Raw genomic sequence first — 20,640 nt, forward strand, 5'->3', positions numbered from 1 at the left:
TAAAAAATATAAGTAGCTTCATCTAAAGACATATGTTTTTAGGACTGCATTGAAACAGGCTTGGTGTTCAGATGGTAACAGGGAAATGATTCAGGCAATAATAGTTATTTAGTCACAAATAGGTCGTATTGACAAATATATTGGTTAACTTCATACGTCTGCACCAGTGCACTGTATTGTAACAGTACAACATGAGTTAGGACTTACATGAGAAATATTATTAGATACCTTTTTACAGAACAACAAAAGCACGTTTTGTTTCGATTAGACATCACACAGCGATAGACACCTGGGTCAAGGAATTGGTAGGACGTCTAATGCACATCTCAACATTTAAATATATTTTGAAATAGTTACCACATGATATATAGCGTAAAAGATGCTTGATATAATCGTTTGCAGCTGTACAAACACTGCCTCCTATCCTGTATATAGATACATGTCAACCATACTCCGTACATCACTTGCTTGATAATGGTGTTAGAACCTTCACCGAAACGTCGCTTCAATTTTAATAAAGAAGTTGTTCATCCATATATTTTATCCTAATTAATATATGCCTTACATGCACCATAATATGACACCACCTTCCACTTGCAGGAAGATTATAAAAATAATCCTAAAAATTAGAAAAGCCTTGTGTTTATAATAATCTACACCACCAAATATACTGGGTAACACTAAATACGGATGTATAGACTTACCAAGGGAAACCACAATAGAGGTACCAAACTATGAAATATCTACACACTATAAATTACAAACAAGACACAAGACACAATCCCTCTGCTGGTTTTCTGTGTTAGGCCTCTGTGTAGGGGTTGACAATTTTGTGTAAAAAAAAAACAATTCTCATTTTAAAGAATAAGTATATCCTGTGGACAACAAGACAATGTACACCTGAGGATGTCCAATATAGTATCCAATATACAATAGAGACTTTTATTTAAAAAAAGTGGTTAATGTTTTAAATCATAATGTATATAGTTTGAATAATTGAAAGCTAAAATCAAGAGACAAAGTAAAGCTGCAATACAAATCTGAGTCTTATTCACATCAGTAGCATATGGCATTGTCTAGATATAATAACACTGTTATTAGCTAGGAGAAAGTTTAGATACAATATATATGTGCATGTCTTATGTTTCACTTGATAATAACGAATGTACCCAAATTAGATATACACGTTCAACCTGATTGCACATATGAATATGAACACATCTGTTCTCCTGCCATTGATCCCGCTGATGAACACTTTATTATATACTTCAGAGTTTTCTGAAGTTGAGAAAAGTGATATTTTCATTGCAGTGAGCATAACACTTCATATTTCACTGATGTGAACATAACACTTTGACGGAACTATTGTCACACAAGAGTTACTTCCCCTTTGATTGTCTCCCTTTGTCGCAAGTGACGAAAACTGTTGCCGCTCTTTTTACGTTAGTTCCACATTGACAAGGCAAAATAATGACGGATGGTAATTTATTAATATCACTTCCAGCCGTTTATTCTTCATTCGAAAATGTTTCGTTATGATCTGTAAATCTCTCATTTAACTCGTCAATCGAGACTGTTTGTTTTGCAAAGCGCAATTTTTGTTACTTGACCAGCGCGTATTCTTTCGCTTTTCTCATCGGTCTCCTAGTATTCAAGAATAGTTTTGTTGAAGTTGATTTTGTATATAATCATATCGAAATGTATGATAAAGAATAACCGTGACCCTAAATATTTTTTGACACTTTTGTTTATATTTTTTAAGATTTTGTAAACACGAAACTACTTTTTAAGTCGCAAATACAAGGGGTGGTGAACCGTCCCTGTGTGTCAGGTAGGGAGAATTTACGTTTCAAGGTTTTACATTTGTAATGAAGTAGTATAACTGCAAAAAAGTATATAATATACAAGTGACGGGGTAAAGGACCCGTGAAAATATCTGCTCTCGATGATAGAAACATGATATTTTATCTCTATAAACAAATTCATATCCAAATAAGATAATAGGAAGGAGACAAACATTGTCAGTTCATGTTCATAAGTCGCCAGTCATCTATATACATATTCATGCCTATAAAATATGAGAACAAAACATATGTGTGCATATATTCATTTTCAAAACGTCTTCCGCAAACACAATCTGTTTGCGCTTAAGGGTCTTGGTTAGCCAACGCCAGAACCATGCTCTAAGACTGCATGAAGATTGCATAAGACTTTCTTCACAAAGCTCACATTCAATTTGTGTTAAAGTCACCGACAACAGTACATTTGATCTGTCAATACCGACCATTGTGTGACACAACAGAAGAAACAATTCCATTCTTTCGCAACATAAGTGTAAGCATTAATGAAATATTAATGTTCTCCAAGCCTGCGGTATCTCCTAGCACTTCACATACTGATGACTGTTAAGTGCATAATCAGAAACGTGTTTTCTTATTTTGAAGCTGTGTGATGTATGGTTTAGTTTGTATTGTCCTGATCGTCATCTGGGGATTTGCTAGAGTGTCTCCAAGTAATCCAAAAAATGCATTGAGGATCATATGGGTGCGTTTCTCAGTGAAACAATCTTTTCGAGCATACAGGACAATGGCTATTGTCTGGGAAATTCTCCTGTTGAGAATGTCAAAATATAGTTCTGTGTTTGGGCCAAACAATGCTTTCACCCGAACGGTGGCACCAAAGTCCCCACGCATATCGTTTCCTTTCCCCATATTCCTCATTTCATCACTCCCAAATGTGACAAAGGATGTCATGACATTGTCGTAGTCATCCTTTGGAAGGAAAAGCTTTAGATCTCCGAAAGGAAATATTCCATTCTCTATGCATTCCTCAAGCCTAGTACCATTCTCTCTGAGAAATGTAACAACTGTCAGTCTGTCAACATCTCTTACTTCACAGGACAGTGGTGTAAAATTAACACCTCTTCCAACAGATGTAGTTAGCTTTGGGCTAAAGATTCTTTGGTCAACATATGTTGTCATGGCAAATTTCTGACCATTTGCTCTGCTTGACCAGAGGAGTTGAACGAGTCCTACAAGACACTTGAAGCGTGACAACCCTTCTTTGTCAGAGAAAGAATTCAACTTCTGGTACAGATCAGTTGGTACAATCCTCTGTACACTTATACTGTCCATTTGTGGCGTGGATGACACTGTCCTGTCTGCAAAGGATATGTGTGGAACTGTGTCAAGTGTTTTCATCCAAAACTGTTTAATATGTTGATACCTTGGTTGAAGGATTGTCCTTATTTCTAGACCCATGGGGACGTCGGGATCACTTTGTACATCGCTTAGAGACTGACCCCTTGAGAATGCTTGCCCTATATTCATGAAGTCGTTGATCATTATTGTGATTCCCTGGTAGTCAAAGGCGATTCTGTGGAAGACAATGATGAGATGAGGAGGATTTCCTTTCACAAAGACAAATCGTATTGGCCCTTGGCGATCAAGATAGAAACGCTCCTCTGCGAGATGTGTAACATCAGAACGATTTGTCATAAAACCTATTCTAAAGTCAATATCATCATCCGGGCCCAGTGTTGACTTTCTTACTTCTTCATTCACAACATGAAAAGTTGATCTGCACATTGGGTGTCTTCTGACGTTTTCCTGGAGGATTTTCTTCAGAGACGTTGGTTCAGAAACATCAGGCAGTTCCAGTTCCACAATCATTAAATGGGATATATGGTTTGGATCTCTCAAATAGTTGTCAAAAACAAACTGTTCTCCTGGGATCAGAATGGTATCAGATTCGGATGAATATTCTATTTGAAGAGGTTGCTCATGTTTCAGGTCACAATTCCCTTTGATCATCCATTCATCATAAATGTACCGGGAAATTTGAGTCACTGAAGCGTTTTCTACATTCAGTTTCGTTGCTGACAACTGAACATGTGTGTCATCCATGATTTTTCCAGTAATTTGCATGAAATTCATTGAGTCAACACCCTGATCTCTGGTTCCCTGCTCTACATCAACTGAAGATTCATCAAGCATAGCTACATCAATGACCACAGCCTTCACATATTTCACAAGTTTGGCCAGGGCATTTTCCTCAGACATTTTCTTCAATTCGTGAACGTCAAATGATTCCGCATTACTTGGTGATGCTGAAGACATAGCCGCCTTAAATGGAGACAAAACTGATTTAAATCGAGACTCCAGGTCCACATTGGTCTCCCTGTGGAGGTTTTGTCCAAATTTCACCAACTGGAGACCACACATTATTATCTGTGGTCTATTCATCATGAGGACATGCGTGAGACAGTCTGGTATACTTCTCTTGTGTATCAGAATATATCCAAATGATTCCATCTGTTTGATGTGCCTTTCTTGCAGCATGCCCATATTTAGAGGACCCCAGTTTACAGTCTGACCACTCTGGCAATTTTGCCTCCTGACATGAGCTAGGGCATCCATGAATCCATTCCCTGCGCCATAGTTTGTCTGTCCAGCATTTCCAAATACTGATACTACTGATGAAAACAGTACAAAGTAGTCCAGTTGAAGATGCTCTGTCAGGAGATGCAGGTTCCATGATCCTGCAACCTTTGGGGAAGAAGCTATCTTGAACTTGTCTCTCGTCATTTCCAGAAGGATTCCATCCTTCAGAACAGCAGCTCCAAAGAATACCCCTTTCAAAGTATAGGCAGGGAACCGGGTTCCCAGCTTCTTCAAAGCTGATCCAATTGCTTTGATATCTTGAACATCTGCCTGCTCTGATGTAACAGTGCATCCATAGATCTTGGACACATGCTTCATTTCATCCTGTTTGGTTGGATCTGGCTTACGTCTGCTGATAATAGTAATGCACCCAGCACCTTTGGAAGCCAGATACAAGACACATTCCCATCCTAGTCCTGTCATTCCACCTACAACAAGGTACATTCCCCGTCTGTCAAACAAGAGAATCTCGGGTATCTTCAACTGTGTTGTGGTGACGCCATTGTTCTCTTGAATATTGAACTCCCATGTTTCTAGGATTTCAGCAATGTTGATCGGAGCAACCTGGTGTTTCAGTGGTATGTCTTTGCAATCCCTGAAACAAAAGCCTATCTTCCTGACATTTTGTGTATTTTTCTTTATCCATGTGTACAACTTCGGAATATGTTCATCCATCTGATTGAAAGCAAGAGCCTCCTGAGTTCTGACAAGTGCTATTTTTAATCTGGGCTTTACAGACTGAAGGAGATTTGTCACTTTGAGGGATATCAGTTTCTCAAAGGATATAAGCTTTTCAATGCAGCCCCATTCAAGCACAATCTGTTGTGCTAGTTCTTCTGTAATTTGTGTAGTTGATATGACTACATGGTGTCCTTGATGGCTTGGTATTTCTTCTGGAGTCAGTAATGACAGTTTCCTTGTTTGTTTTGATAACAATATAATTTCCATCACTTCTGCATATTTTCTTGTCTGTTGTGTGTACAGTATAATGACATCTTTTGTGTTGCACTCACCACACAATCGCCAAAGACAGTACAGCTTCAACAGATACCCTGTCTGAAAATTACATAAGTATCTGACGTTCAATGTGAACTTCACTGGGGCATAGCATTGATATCTCACCTGGTGTGGATAGCAAGCCATGTACATCTTTCGTCTGCTATTGCTGTGTGGAAAGCCAGTTGATTCAAATGTGACAACAGGACTTCCCTTGCTGCTTCCCATGTGGCCTCCTTTGTCAAGAGATTGCAGAACTTGTTCAGACAGGAATTTAGAGTGAACTGCTACAGACTGTGCAGTAAACAAAATGTCATCTTTCCCCCTTTCTGGCATGTTTCGTGATATTGTGAAGAAAGGTTGTGATATTTCACCATCAGAAGTTGAATAAAGAACAGTGTCCAGACTGGCCATCTTTCGTTCCAGTCTAAAATCAGGCGTTGAGTTTGGTTCCTTTTGAAACTTCTGTCCATATATGCTTCCATGAAGGCTTTCAAATTCAGCATGACCTTTGACATTCAAGACTTGCGATATTTCAGACATTATGATATTTGCATCATATTGGTCCATGTTTCCAATATTTAGATCTAGTGATGTTACCTTCAGCCTTGGGAATTCCCTTCGAACACATCTGATAAATGCCCGAATACCTTCGTGAATGCACGCAAGTGCATGGGATCTTCTGTCTGGACTCTGATAGTCCAATGCTGTTGCCATTGTGACAATGACCAAGGGTGATTTGATGGCTTGTTGTGACATGTAAAGTATCAGAGATCTTAAAGGCATGATCTTCTCCTCCAATTCTGTCTCCACTTTTAATCCATTGTCAACAACCCCAGGTTTGGCTTGAAACATGACTAATATTCCAGATGACTCTAGAAGGTCTGGAACAGAGCTATTATCATGTAAAGTGGAAATATCATGAACAGTCCATGGAAAGATTGTAGTCCTTGACATAGATTTCTCATCACTGAACATGACAAGGTTCGCTATAGTGTCAGATACAGCTTCATCATCAGGTTCCACTTCTTCTGATCCAATTGTGTATGCAACACTCCTGACATCAAATGTATCTGTACCCATGGCTTTCAATGTGAACTTCCCAATGTGTGCAATGACATACCCTTCAGTTGTCAGCAGTGACAGTGTATAGCAAACATACCATACACTTTCATACAATACTTTCAAATGCACAAGCATTTTTCTCTCAGTCTTTCGCTTGACTACCAAATGTTCCAAGGAAAATGGAAGCATATCCTTGATGACATGTGTGACAGTTGCAGGTGTTTGTAGCATACCATCTAGTACTGCAGGGTGAAGAATTGTATGCTGCACTTCTGTCTGGAGCTGAGACCCAACTTCAAGTACAGTTATGCTTTCCTTTTCAGCTGTTTGGCTCCCTGAAATAATTGACATCATTTCTCCGTAGCTGAAACCACCGTTTTCTAAATGTTGATACACCTCCTTTCCAGTAATGATGTGCTTACATCTTTCCTTGATTGGCCCAAGGTCCACTCTCTCAGGAGCGTAATCCACAGGTGTTTGTCTTATCATTGCTTCCGCATGGACTGTACTTCCTTTCTTTAAAACAAATCTACTCAAAACGCTAGTGTCAGCTTCATTGTGGGATTGTTTTATATCAAGGTTTGTCACTGTTCCTGATTTCAGATTGACTGGGCTTCTGAAGGACACAGAAACACTGATTGCACATCGGTGGTACATGTCAATCATTCTTGCTAAAGCAAGTGCTGCCTCAGCATACACAGCACCTGGTACAATGATTGTTCCTTTCACTTTGTGTTCAAAAACACTCTTGAACCTCTGAGGATCAATGATTAAGCTTGCTGATCCAGACTCTATGCTACCTTTGAGAAACAAGTGATCCCCTTGACTTTCTTTCCTACCCTTTAGCATTTGTTGTTTACTTTCTGACACCAGTAACAGGGCTTTGGAATTGAAGACATAAGATGGGTAGCTTGTTGTATGCATCTTATCAGGAAAGAAAGTGTCCCACTTGACACTCACCCCATAGCCATACAACACGAGGAGTGACTGTAGAATGTCACTGTAACTTGCATCTTGATGGAGAGAAGGAATGGATGTGACAGAGAGTGTGGAATCTTTAAACATGTCCCGTAGATGGGATTTTAGTACTGGTCGAGGACCTATTTCAACAAAAATGTTCATTTTGGATGTTTGTGTTGACTTTTTGATTGCATCAAAAAATCTAACAGGACTCCTTACATTTGAGCCCCAATAGATATTTGAGCCAACTGCAGCTTCATCCATATCTGGATCAACTGTCGACACAAATGTACTTGTCATCTTTGATGTATTGATATTGGATAGTATTTCATCAAGCTGAACTCTTGCTGAATCCATATGGGGACTATGGAATGCATTTGTAACAGGAAGCTCATGAAACAGGGTGTTACTATCTGAAATATGCCCCAAATCCTCTTTGACTGACAAAATTGACCTCTCATCCCCGCTGATAGTACATGAGACTGGGCTGTAGTATAGAGCTACATCTACCTGACCCTGATACTTCCCACAGGCTGCCTTTACTTGTGCAGTGTCAACATTCCGGACAAGCATCATCTTTCCACCTGTTGTTTCAGCCAGGATCCGAGTCCTGTGGTAGATGACCCTCACAGCTTCATCCAGGGACAGGATTCCAGCAATGTGTGCTGCAGCCACCTCCCCCACTGACTGACCTACAACAGCTGCAGGCTTCACCCCCCATGATTCCCAGAGATTGGCCAGTGAGACCTGACAAGCAAAGATGGCTATTGGCCCGAACTGAGGATCTTTTACATCATCACATTCCTGGAACCGCTTCAACAAGGACCAGTCAACAAATCTAGAGAGGGATTTGTCAATTTCCAAAATCATTTTGCTAAACTGATCACTGTTGAGGATGAGATCATTGCACATTCCTTCCCATGCTGTTCCCATACCACAGAAAACAAATACTATGTTTCCCTTTTCTTGAGGCGATAGCTTGTTTTTGTTTTGTAACTCTTCCTGTATTTCAGATTTCAGAGTAGAATGACTGTTTGCAAAGAAAGCTTTTCTGAATGCAAAATGTTCTCTGGCAATACATGAAGTGTAAGCTACATCATTGAAAATAGAACTGTTACCACTTTCAATGAATTGTGTCATTGATTTGTTCAATGTTTTCTCATTTGAGCCAGAGAAACAAACTGGTAAGGAAATGTCTCTATTAACTGATGTTTCCATTGTGAATGATTTTAAAACAGCATGACTATTGCTACCTCCAAAACCAAATGAGTTAATACATGCAACCTTTTTATGACGTTTCCAGTCTGTATTTTCTGTTGGTACTACAAAATTAAACCTGTCAAAGTCAATTGCTTCACTGGGCTTGTCAAAGTGTAGGGATGGCACGATTGTGTTGTGTTTCATCATCAGCAGGACCTTGATGAGTCCGGCAACACCTGCTGCTGCCTCTAGATGGCCAATGTTGGTCTTCACAGAACCGATGTGACGCTGGCGAGGATACTTTTCAAAGAAGGTCCCCAGTGCTGTAGCTTCTACAGGGTCGCCTCTTTTGGTTCCAGTACCTGGGTAGATAATGTTCTCTATGGTCAGCTGTAGACCTGTAGGTTTTTATATCCGTTTTTAATACATACCCCAATAATATCCGATATATGTAATGCTAAATGCAAAAGTAAATATGGCATTTATGTTTGTTAATACATCCAGATCTCTCAATGTTTGTGAGAGTAATTAAGAAATTGATAAATGGTCAAACATTTTAAGTCATGTTAACATTTAGTTTGCTGATGATTTATGAGCAATATTATCATGAATTGAAAAATACTTTACAGTATTATCAGTTCTTTGTGGAACACATTCCTTTGTCTGAAGATTGTCCAAATAATTTTCATTTTTCGGGTATACTATACTATATCCGTGACCAAATGGCTTGGGAAATGATTAAACTACTGACTATCTTAATTCTTTTTATTACTATTTCTTACCTTTACGTTAATAAATATTTTTAAAAACCTACCATGAGCTTCAATATAGTCTACTTGAGTCGGGTCGATCCCGTGTCGAGTGTAGATGTCTTTGAGCAGTTCCTGCTGTTGTTTCCCTGAAGGTGCTGTGATGGGCGTAACCTGGCGGCCATCTTGATTCAATCCCGTCACAATAGTTCCCCAAATGTTGTCACCATCATGTAAAGCCTGAAATATATAAGATGGATGTTTATGTTTCCCAATGTCAAATGATATTCTGGCTGCACGGTTATATCATAAGATTATTCAATTCATACTTTTTAGGCACACTTTACTCTGCAATTGACTTACTTGACTTAATAGTTTCACGATGACAATTCCACATCCCTCTCCTCTGGTGTAACCATCGGCATTTGCTGAGAAGGCGTGGCACTGTCCAGTGGGCGACAACATCTGAGCTTTGCTTAACTTGATAAAATATGCTGGGTGAATTAAAAGGTTCACCCCTCCACAGATTGCAATAGAACAGTCACCTGAAAGTTATTAATACAAACAAAAGTTTGGAAGTTAATAATATCAAAGTATATGTTGAAGTACAGCTGATAGGGTGGGGAATAATTGAGGAGCTTTATAATAGGTCGGTATTTTAATATTCTTGATTGAGAGATTCAAAGATAAATGAATAAAGCTCCTTATATTCAGACCCATTCACCCGATGATGTATATATATATGATCTTTATGAAGATGAGATTGGTTGTCACACTTGCTCTGAAACTATTTAAATCCTACAAAAGCCGTATAACCGTGTACAAAGCAGATTCCATTATTAGTTCGTGCATTGTATATTTTATTTTAATGCTCGGCTGATCTGCTATATGTGTAAAGGGGAAGTATTCTGTTAAATGGCAGTCACTGCACACTCACCTGCTCTGAGTGCCAGTCCTGCCTGGTGTATGGCCACGATGGATGAAGAACATGCTGTGTCTATGGTCATGGATGGTCCCGTCAGATTGTATACGTAGGATACCCTGTTGGATATTATAGAACTTGCCTGTCCAGTGACTGTGTGGTTGGTAACGTCTGGTGATTTGTTGGAGATCAAATCACCATAATCCACGGTCATGGAACCTTTCATTAAAAACTTCATTTGTTTAGAATCGACATAGTTTACATGGTGATTCATGGTCACTATGGCATCAATACAAATATGACTGTTTAGATGAAGTCATGAAACATAATTAATGACAACTTTATTATAATGTCTTAATAGCTCACATTTAATTGTTGTTGGGAGATGATAAAAAAAAGTTGTAATCCATAGAAATCCATACCTTCATGCTGATAATGATATCAATCTGGTCCAGATTTGATTATTTACAGGCCACTGTGATATTGCTTATATCTTGCTGAGTATGGCGTTTAACAGCAAACATATACAGTCTAAATTCTAAATAATAACTCCTTTTATATGAACACACCTATGTAGACTCCAACTTTCTGTCCCGCTATTTGTTGTCTGGTGATGCCGGCGTCCTCCAGCGCCATGTACGTGCACTCCAACACCTGGCGCTGCTGGGGGTCCATCTGGGCAGCCTCGGTTTCGTTGATCTTAAATAGCTTGTTGTCGAAGTGATCAAAGCTGGAGGATAATATTTCAGTATTTTAAGGCTTGTATGCTCGTAAGGGATCCTATGAGTGTGACAGTTAAATACAAACTCATGTAAAATGAAACTCGTTCTATTCTGTTTATGAAACAAGGAAAAGGCTAAAGTATTTTTCTACAGTAATTTTGCAAATGGATTGATATATAGCTTTCATACTCACTTCTTTAATAGCCCCGCTTTCGTAGCATAGCTCTTCCCTACAGCATTTACATCAGAGTCAAAGAAGGCGTCCATGTTCCATCTCTCAGGGGGAATGTCCACCACATGGTTCTCTCCCTTTGAAAGGATATCCCAGTATTCCTCAAGGCAGGTGGCTCCAGGAAACCGGCACCCAATGCCAATAATGGCTATTCCGTCAGCCATTGCTCAGAATTGAAGTACCTGCCAATATATGGAATTCATATTGTTTTTGTATTGTACTGTACAATTCTTAAAAACAAATAAGCATATAGTTACAATCACCGATAAAAGGTTCCAGACAGGCAAGTATCGCATTAATCAGAGCATCCAGTAGATTTCCCGTCTTCCCGAGGCAAGGGAGTTTGCTGACAATAAAAGTTCAGTTTCCACTCTTGCCGAACTAGGCTGGAATTATGGAGTTAAATTTTGGCTGGACTAACGAGACTGCGTAACAAAATCAAAATCCGGTTCGTAAATTCAGCGTCAACAGATATTTTCCACATCATTACATGTTTTTAATCAAGGTGCTGACGTGAATTGATGCACTTCGACAAGTAAGACCCTTTTATTACAATACAGATCCTAATTGTCGATCAGATCGTCTTCACCGGACGCAGCAATTTTGTTTGAAACAAATGCAAGTGATATCAGGGTCGGAATATTGGTCAATACTAGGAATATAGAAGGGACATAATTCGTAATAGCCACTGGTGGCACGACCATCGAACGCTGAAATTCCGGCCTTTTTTGGCAAGAGTGGAAACTGGACTTTTGCAGTCAGTTACCTCCCTTGCCTCGGGAAGATGTAGATTTCCGTGATTATTGCATATTTAATCTGAGAGAGTGCAACTATATGCATTAATATTGAATAACTTCGCCCCTGTTCTTTTATTAAAATATCCGAAACGGTTAGAACAGTGCATTCAATGAAGCGAATGGCTGATCTAATATGTGGTTATCCATGGTATTATTTGTCCATACTATTATGATAATACCCTGGACCCATTCGCCTCCAGAGCTTCGGTTCAGAAGTGAATTCGCTCTTGCTTATGACAGCTGTTTTGAGCATCGTTCTGTTCAAATCCTGCTCTAATCGAAGCTATTGTTGCAGGGTATTTATTCAATTATGATGGAGATATAATACACTATATAATGTAGCCAATTGTTGGCCAGTTGTAAAAAGAAAGATTTTGTTTTACCATACACAAGTTTCTAAATTCAGCAATAATTATAAGTCATTCGAAGAGTTTAAGTTTATTGAACTGCTTCAAAATCTTACGGAAATATCAGAATTAAACATGAAACAAAACAAAGTTTATGTAACAGAAGTCATCAGAACCAATAAAAATGTTGTTTATCCAAATGAAATACAATATAAAATTCAATATTATTCGCCTCATGCGGCTAACTCTCTTGATGATAGGTTGGTCAATTGTTTCTACATGTTCCGCTGCAAATCATACCTATGGCTTGACCACCATCCGATGTAGAGTGATTTCAGTTTGACAATTCATCCCTGTAATCACATTTGAGTGCAACCTTGCGGATGTTACGTTGCCGCGGTTTGTTTGGCTTGATAAATCATGTCACGGTTGAAACTTAAAACCATACAATATGAATGAAACATGCTAGTCAAAGTTGTCAGATAATGTTTCCAAACTCCATTTGCATATCTGAATCGATCTGACAAGTTAAAACATCACTATGGGGTATGGCTATCACGGTTGTCTGCTAATGATTATATATACAGCAAAACCTCATTGTATTTTAAAATGTATGACTAAAAACAGAACCTACTCCGAAAATGAAGGTTGTTTACTTGGAATTTTCAGAGCACATACATACAAAATAATATGTCGCAAATAATTTATTGTAATCAAACTTAAATTCACTGTTAATGATATCACATTGACAAATCCATTTCAGGATTAACATTTATAGATAAGTCAAAAGCAGTGTCCTATGTTACATTTGTGGACACGTATCCCACATTTGATACTGCGAATGATCCTGTTGAAGCTAATTCACTTCTATTTAGGGTAGACACTGAACTTGTGCTCCTAGATGCACTTCCAGGTGCACACTCATCTTCAACCTTATATATATTCTTGTCTCCTTGTTCACTTAAATTGTGAGGACTTGGGTGGTCATCTTTAGGCATAGGCCCTACTAAAGATAATATAACTGGCATAAGCAAAACTGCGTTTCCCATACCAAAGACTATAACAAATATCATGATTTTAAAAAAGGATTGAAACACATAGGATTGTGATCTGACCAATGTAAGTATGCCAATAAATGTTGAGAATCCTCCATTAAAGATGGGCCCAGCTGCATGTATGATTGCATGCTTAACTCTTTCATCTCGTGTTTTCCCCTTGGCCAACATGTAAGCTGTCGACACATGGACTGTGAAATCTATAGAGAAGCCGACACTCATTATCAAATGTATCATAGTGATGGAACTAAGACTCAATCCCCACAGTGGCATGAAACCAAAGATTCCAAGCAGAATTGTCAAAATATTGATGCAAACTAGGCCCACGATTAGTGGATGGGGGAGGAAAAGTGCAGTGAGAATGACCATGACTGCGACTGCAATCCCTAACGTCTGTAAAACAGTAGGCAGTACTGAGACAAACTGTTCAAAGAAAATGAACGTTGGGTGGTAAGGAAATACTGGTAATGGTGATTCAGCTGCCAGATGTCGCATACGGATCATTAGGTTGGCCTGATCCATCGAGTCAGGGACATTCGTTGAGATCATGTGACACCTTAGGGCAGTGATAGTGTTGGCAGAGTCACTAAACACTACATCGTTCTTAGCATATGAATTGGCATTAATGAATGACTTGAAATTGGCGACAAAATCAGACGCTGATGACCTGTTAACATATGGAGAGTTCACATAATCGAGAAGTCCACAGATCTGTGTTGCATTGTTCATGTTGTCATCATTGCCTATCTTTTGAAATAGCATTTGAAAGTTTTCTGTCACATTCTCATCGTAATAATTTGTGTTTTTTGTCATCACAAATGAAACCGGAATTCGTGTTCCATAAAACTTATAATTGTTTATACTGTAACTAGAGTAGTAGGACGTTGGCGGTACAAGGTTTTCTAGAAAGAGTCCTTGTTCTAGTTTGGTTACTCCCCACAAAGAAACTCCTACATATGTTAAGAACATTAATATTGTGAGTACTTTTCCACCAATGGTTAAAAGGTATTTATTCAAAATAAGTGGTGGCAGTCTTTCAAGCAAAGAGTCTTGTCTGTCTCTAGGCGGTTTTCCTGAACAAGAGCAGCGAAACATGCATGCTTTCTCTTTAAGTTCTTCTACTGGGAGCACGGGTTGACATGTCACACAATGGCGAGAGTTTTCAACACGGTGTCCATGTACAGCAAGGCATCCAGCCAGGAACGTCACTTGAGCAATGTATGAAAAGATGATGGCTGTACCTGTCAATATGAAAGTTTGGAATAAAAGTAGGTATTTTCATATCCATGGATGTTACAAGGTATTTGATACCTTGACATTTCGTTCAAGAATCAACACTGTGAGCATATGCAAAGATGATGAACAATGTCATCCTTAATATTTTAGCAAACCATTCTGTCATCATATTTAGTAGCACCAATAATACTTGTGCACAGAAGATAGTTTTGATATTAATGTTGATTTGGAAATATGTCCCTACCCGTATAGAGACAGAAGTTCTTCACACTTAGAAACACTGATGAATACCCAACCAGGAAGGCGACAAGATCAGTGAGGGACGTGATTGTCATCCCTATACCAGCCAATCGGAAAGTGTGACCCAGCCGTTTCGGTATATCCCAGTCATCACCATATTGGTTTGTGTCAGCCCAAGCTGATACCATCAGAAACATGTCATCAACACCAACAGCTGAAAGTAGATTAAAATTTCATTAACCTGGGTACAACATATAAACAAATTAAATATTGTTTCTTTTTAGTTTTCTTTTGGATAATCATGTCATGTAATTCAAACATAAAGACATACTCACACAGAACAAGAAAGGGCATTATCCCAACAATGTTGACAAATTTGACACCACAGAGACTCATGAGTCCAAACGATCCAAGGATTCCCAACCCAGCAGCCATGACACCAGCTCTTGTCACGTGACTTTTTGAGGACACACAATCTCCGCCGGAGACGAAACTGGCATACGTTATAAGCAATGTGAAGGACAGTGAAAACCAAAAGACATCCCCATTGGTATTCTCATTGAGCTCATCCCCCAGCGACTGGGATGTCGCAAAGGACACACCAATTGGGAAGAATGTTGCAGACAATGATGACATGTTCGAAATAAAGGCGTCTTCCCACAGGAGAGCATATTCCTGCATCGTGTCATTGTCCTGTCGCAGATGGAAGGTGAGTTTCATCACAGACGCTGACTGGAGAACCTCGCCTGAGACATTCACACCCGACACAAAGAAGGAGATGTCAACGTCGTTCCATAGCGGGTAGGTGACGTTCCTTTGCTCAAGAGAGGACAGGAAGTCATCTTGTAAGAGGAAGCCACCACTAATGACACACATGTCTGATGCGCGCGCACATACATCTGAGTAGTGGAGTGTCCTGCCTTCAAAATCCACTTCAAACTGTTTAATCGTATCTACCAAGTTCCTCATGTCGCTAGTGCTGGTATTGGAAAAGATGTTTCCTTCTGAGATTGCGATGATCTCCCCGTATCTGTCCTCGACGTTCAGACTGTAGGTGTTGTAGTTTGTTCCTGTCCTGTCTGGGAAGCTCGCCTTCATTTTGTCTCTGTCCTGAGCAGCCTGGCTGTTGATCGGGGTGTACAGGTGCTCCACGTCAGACTCATATTCCATCTTCAGGATCCCGAGGCCAAGAAGACCAAAGACCAATAGGGGTAGCACTATAAAAACAACCTCATGGCGACCAACAAACTGCCCATAGCTGTTGAAACGTTCACCATACCATCTTTGTAATCTATTGTAGAATATTGCTGATGCGTTATAGCAACCCATGATCCTCTTGCTACCCTTTACCCCTGTAAAGTGAGTAATGATAGATATAAGGCCTATGCAATGAATCATAATATACATTGAGTTTATAAAACATAAATATGGTTGCAGTCACGTGTGGGAGTGATGAGACAATGACGCGTTTGCTCTACTACAAGGTATAAAACAAAGTTAAAATGTTAACCAACCTCAGCTTTCACTCCTTAAGGAAATATAGTACGTCTCCACGTGAGTCATTCTTCTGCCAGGGAGCATCAGTGGTACAATCGACCGCTGTTCACCCGAGATGAAACATGTTATTGCGAGCGCTTTTCTTTCAAATTTAAAAAAAGACAACTAAAAATGTATTGTAAAATGAAAGTAAAACGTCTTGAAATAACTATCAAGCACGTCGCAGAAGTGCCATAAACCGATCATTTTGCTTCCGATGTGACCGTTATCTTTATCCTACAGGAATTCAGTGTCTTACATAGAATGTTTTACCTGAGTGTGCTATATATTGCAGCTATCATATATTAGGAATATAAATTGTATCATGCTAACCTTTTCGTATCGTAAATATCATGTACTAGGAATAACATTGTATAATGTATGGTAAATATCATATATTATTAATACAATTTGTTTTTTGCTCACCTTTCGGTGAGGGTGGCGGTGATGGCTTGTTTTGTCTGGGGATGGTGGCAGGAGTTGTACCTAGCTGGCTTCCGTTTGCCCATTGCTATGTGCATTCTTCACCTATCAGTGCTAATTACCCCCGGCCTCCCGTTTACCTATGGTCCATTGCCTATTACTTATCTATGATAACTTAAGTACTGGCTTCCATACTATCAGGGCTAATTACTGTAAAGTGTTGGCTTCTGTTGTCTATTGGTAATTACCTATCAGTGCCAATCATCTGTTGGCTTCCCATGTTAGTTTCTACCCTTTGCTATTTTCCACCTTTTGTTATCTTATTAATTTTCTTGTCCTTACATGAACATATACATGTTCTCCTCCTCATGGCGTTCATTCACCTGATATAGTCCGAAACGTTGTGTTCTTCATAATAAAGAAGTTAACATCCATAAATTCTCTTGCTCAGTCAGAAATAGTATGTAATTAAGTGTATGCAAACACGTATGCGTGTTGACAACGTAGGGTACGGTAATAGTGGTAGTGGTAATTGGTAACAGGCTAGGCACCCAATTGCTCGTCGTAAGAGGCCACTAAATTGAGAGAATCCGTGCATATTCCAGGTTGAAATGGGTCCCCAGCACCCCGTAGTGGTCGCTAGAGGCGACTTAATCGATCATGAGGTCAGGCTCGACGAATTGGTTGACTTGGTTGTCAACGTGCCCCGACTGCGTGAGTCATTGCGTGTAATATCAAATACTAGATTGTCCCGTCCACACTCGATTATTTGAGTCCGCCTTCAAGAAACTGGAATATTGTTGTGTGCGGCGTTCAGTAACAACGCACGCACGCAAAAAACTGAGTATCAAACGGTCGTGGTGATATTAATTCTGGCATTTAGATACGCCCTTCTTTACACGTTGTATTTCATGTTGCTGGTTTAAATTAATACCAGTCGCGATAACAGGCGACTCTGAAGTACAACTTTCCTTTGGGGTAAAGGACAAGTCTAAATAGATAAAGCTAATGTCAAATCGCTTTGAGAGGAAAAGCTCATATGTCATGTTGTGTCGTAGCACACAATCCTATCAGAGGAGATACTGGACGTAATAAGGAGCAGGATGGGAGCCTTGTGAAGTATTCTATATTTCTTCCAATTGTGCATTTCCTTGAAGGTGATGATCAAGTGGTACGGGTAACACGTAATATAGTGTTGTATTTAGGGTATATATATATTTTCTATTCATGACAATTGTCCATCTTATGTCAATGACATATCCTATAAGTAAAATATTTAAGAATTATTACCACTTTATTTTTCATGAATCTCGATCGTTTACTTTATCGCTGTGCTCTTATGATATTTATAGAAATAGAATCGGTATAAAAATGAAAAATGAAGGATGGACTTAACCATACATACAGTGCAGGCGAAATACATTTGAATTGTTACTAATGCCAGTCATGATGTTGAAAACGTATATATGTCCAGAAATGTGTCAAGTAATGTTTTTCGCATTATACACAAAATATAACCGGATTCTTTCCGATAAACCCTCAGTTAATTTTGTTACTGGGTGCAGTTTCGTGTTTCTTGGATCGAACTTTCACTTATGGCTGCCCTGAAACCAATATAGATGTACAATCATTTTCAGCTAATGGCGTTGTTCAAGAGCGATTGTTTGCTGATTGAAACTACGAAGGAGGTAGTTCTATGAATATACAACTTCTTTATTACAATGAATGCAACATTTCGGTGCAGATACTGACACCGTTATCAAGCAAGTAGTGAATAGAAATGTGAAGTAGGAAGATTTTATACAACATGACAATTGATGTTTATACAAGGTTGAATGGTGATCAATTGATGTTTACACAAACGTAAATGTTGAAGTATAAAGCCTATTGATGTACAAGTTAGTGAAAATAAATGCAATAAACTGGTACTGGGTGTGAATGTGGTAGAGCTCCACTTCGTGCATACATACATGTCAGGGGCACTTAAGTATTGGTGTTGAAGTATCACTCTAGATAGAAATAGGCTACCTCACCGATGTTATCTAATGTATAAGTATCTTGATGGTTCTGGCAGTCACAAGGGCTACACATATCAAACATATTCTATTTCAATTTTGGTTTAGTTCTGTATGGATTAGCCAGGATGTTGGGAATATTAACATTTGCCAGTGCCAGTGCCAGTGGCACCAGCCACAAACACATGCAAATGCAAGTCAAGTGTTCGCCTGAAAAAACATGGGAACATAAGTCGACAATTCGAAATAGGGAATTGCATTATTTTTATCACTGATGGGTCAAATTTGGAAATGTCCCATTATCCCATGATACGATCTGCTTTGACATGGAGTTTTCATACCTTCTTATCTACTGGCACTTATTTTGTTAAAGAAACTTGTGTTAGTGGGCGGGTGTTACCAGTAGAGCAGGACAACTTTACCCTTTCCGCCAACACCTGGTCTCATCACTGAGATTCGGAATCGGAATTTCTGTTCGGTATGGCAAAGTCAAAACAAGGTAATTTGTCCAAGAAGTTCAACTTAAACTCCAGGTATATCGATGATCTGATATCGTTCAATAACAATCAAATAGCCAATTCCCTTCCACTGAACTAGAAATAAAGGAGACCAGTGAGACCGCCTCATCTGTTTCATATTTAGATTTATGCATAAAGATTCAGAGTGACAAAACACTCCACACTGTATGATACGAGGGACGACTTTCCGTTCATGTCGAGCAATATTCCAGCTGCTGCAGCCTTTGGTGTTCAACTTTTGAGATACAATCGAGCATGCTCTTTCTACCAAGATTTCAAAAAGCGTCATACGACTCTTGCTCAGAAGTTGTTTGATCAAGGTTACAACATTGAAGGCCTCAATAAAGTTTTAATGGTAGGCATGTGGAGGACATTTCCAAATTTGATTCACCAGTGAGAAAAATGATATCCGATGCAATTCCCTATTTTGACTTGTAACATATGTTCCCATATTTTCGGGTGAACAGTTGACTTGCCTTTGCATTTGTTTGTGACGGCAGGATACGCTCAGCTTTTCGCGGTCATTACTATTTGATAGTGATTCATACACACATGCTCATGATATAGTCGGAATTGTACAATCGACTCTGCTTTATGCAAATATTTCTAATGGATATACAAAGGGTTGTGTCGCTTTATTTAGTGAATGATCCGTATAATTATTATCACTATATTGCTATTTACGTTCATTTGACTATTTCGGCAGTTTTTCGAGATTATTCCCTCGCGTTTCATAGAAAATATCCCCATTTAAAAAAATCACCATTCTCGGGAGTTATGTGTATGTTTTGAAATCATTATTGTATATTGTATATTGACACCAATCAATATCATTCCGAAACGTCACCAATAAAACTTGATTCATTTGGTATGTTACAGAAATGTGTGAACACAAAGGGGGATGTGATTTTACCGCCATGTTGGATATTGTTTACAAAATCACCTCAGTCATATGCCGGTAATGAATTAGATTAGTCAGCACATCACACTTAGTTTGCATACATACAACTCATACATGTAACAATTAAATGACAAATTGTCTATATCACTAATACAAATGGTATGGATGGAATCAAGCGACAGTTATCAGGGTGTATAAGAAGGCTGTGTTTTGAAAACCGAGCTCGTTTGAAAATTCGTCCTATTGCTGCCTACACTGACTCAAGTTGTTGAGAAATTGCACTG

The 20,640-nt window shown here is 39.0% G+C and overlaps 3 protein-coding genes across 3 annotated transcripts in view; 1 reads left to right on the plus strand and 2 right to left on the minus strand.

Annotated features, from left to right (window-relative positions):
• Positions 1-20,640, plus strand: part of LOC124129187 (patched domain-containing protein 3-like) — a 76,985-nt gene that overhangs the window by 6,896 nt on the left and 49,449 nt on the right. The gene's annotated exons all lie outside the window — the stretch shown is intronic.
• The window catches only part of LOC124138308 (hybrid PKS-NRPS synthetase pytA-like), a 29,250-nt gene continuing 10,424 nt past the window's right edge, over positions 1,815-20,640 (minus strand). Inside the window, exons 2-7 of the mRNA XM_048383934.1 lie at positions 11,250-11,470; positions 10,904-11,064; positions 10,350-10,553; positions 9,776-9,957; positions 9,478-9,652; positions 1,815-9,025 (exon numbers count right to left, since the gene is read on the minus strand). Of these exons, the coding sequence (XP_048239891.1) occupies positions 2,418-9,025; positions 9,478-9,652; positions 9,776-9,957; positions 10,350-10,553; positions 10,904-11,064; positions 11,250-11,452 (7,533 nt within the window). The 5' untranslated portion in view covers positions 11,453-11,470 and the 3' untranslated portion in view covers positions 1,815-2,417. The remainder of the gene's footprint in view (positions 9,026-9,477; positions 9,653-9,775; positions 9,958-10,349; positions 10,554-10,903; positions 11,065-11,249; positions 11,471-20,640) is intronic.
• LOC124138335 (patched domain-containing protein 3-like) lies at positions 13,230-17,008 on the minus strand. The gene is made up of 4 exons (XM_048383859.1): positions 16,926-17,008; positions 15,299-16,221; positions 14,968-15,177; positions 13,230-13,489 (listed from the first exon to the last, which is right to left on the minus strand). Exons 1-4 carry the CDS (start codon positions 17,006-17,008, stop codon positions 13,230-13,232), a joined length of 1,476 nt encoding a protein of 491 aa, XP_048239816.1.

Source organism: Haliotis rufescens, unplaced genomic scaffold (assembly GCF_023055435.1).
Source record: "Haliotis rufescens isolate VD_foot unplaced genomic scaffold, xgHalRufe1.0.p SCAF_5, whole genome shotgun sequence".
NCBI classification, from domain to species: domain Eukaryota; kingdom Metazoa; phylum Mollusca; class Gastropoda; order Lepetellida; family Haliotidae; genus Haliotis; species Haliotis rufescens.

Coding starts and splice junctions, on each gene's coding strand:
- LOC124138335 (XM_048383859.1), bottom strand. CDS start 17,008: ATGGGCAAACGGAAGCCAGCTAGGTACAACTCCTGCCACCATCCCCAG. Junction 15,178..15,298: donor AATGCCCTTTCTTGTTCTGT/GTGAGTATGTCT, acceptor ATCTACTTTCAG/CTGTTGGTGTTGATGACATG. Junction 13,490..14,967: donor GAACTTCTGTCTCTATACGG/GTAGGGACATAT, acceptor TATTTGTTATAG/TCTTTGGTATGGGAAACGCA.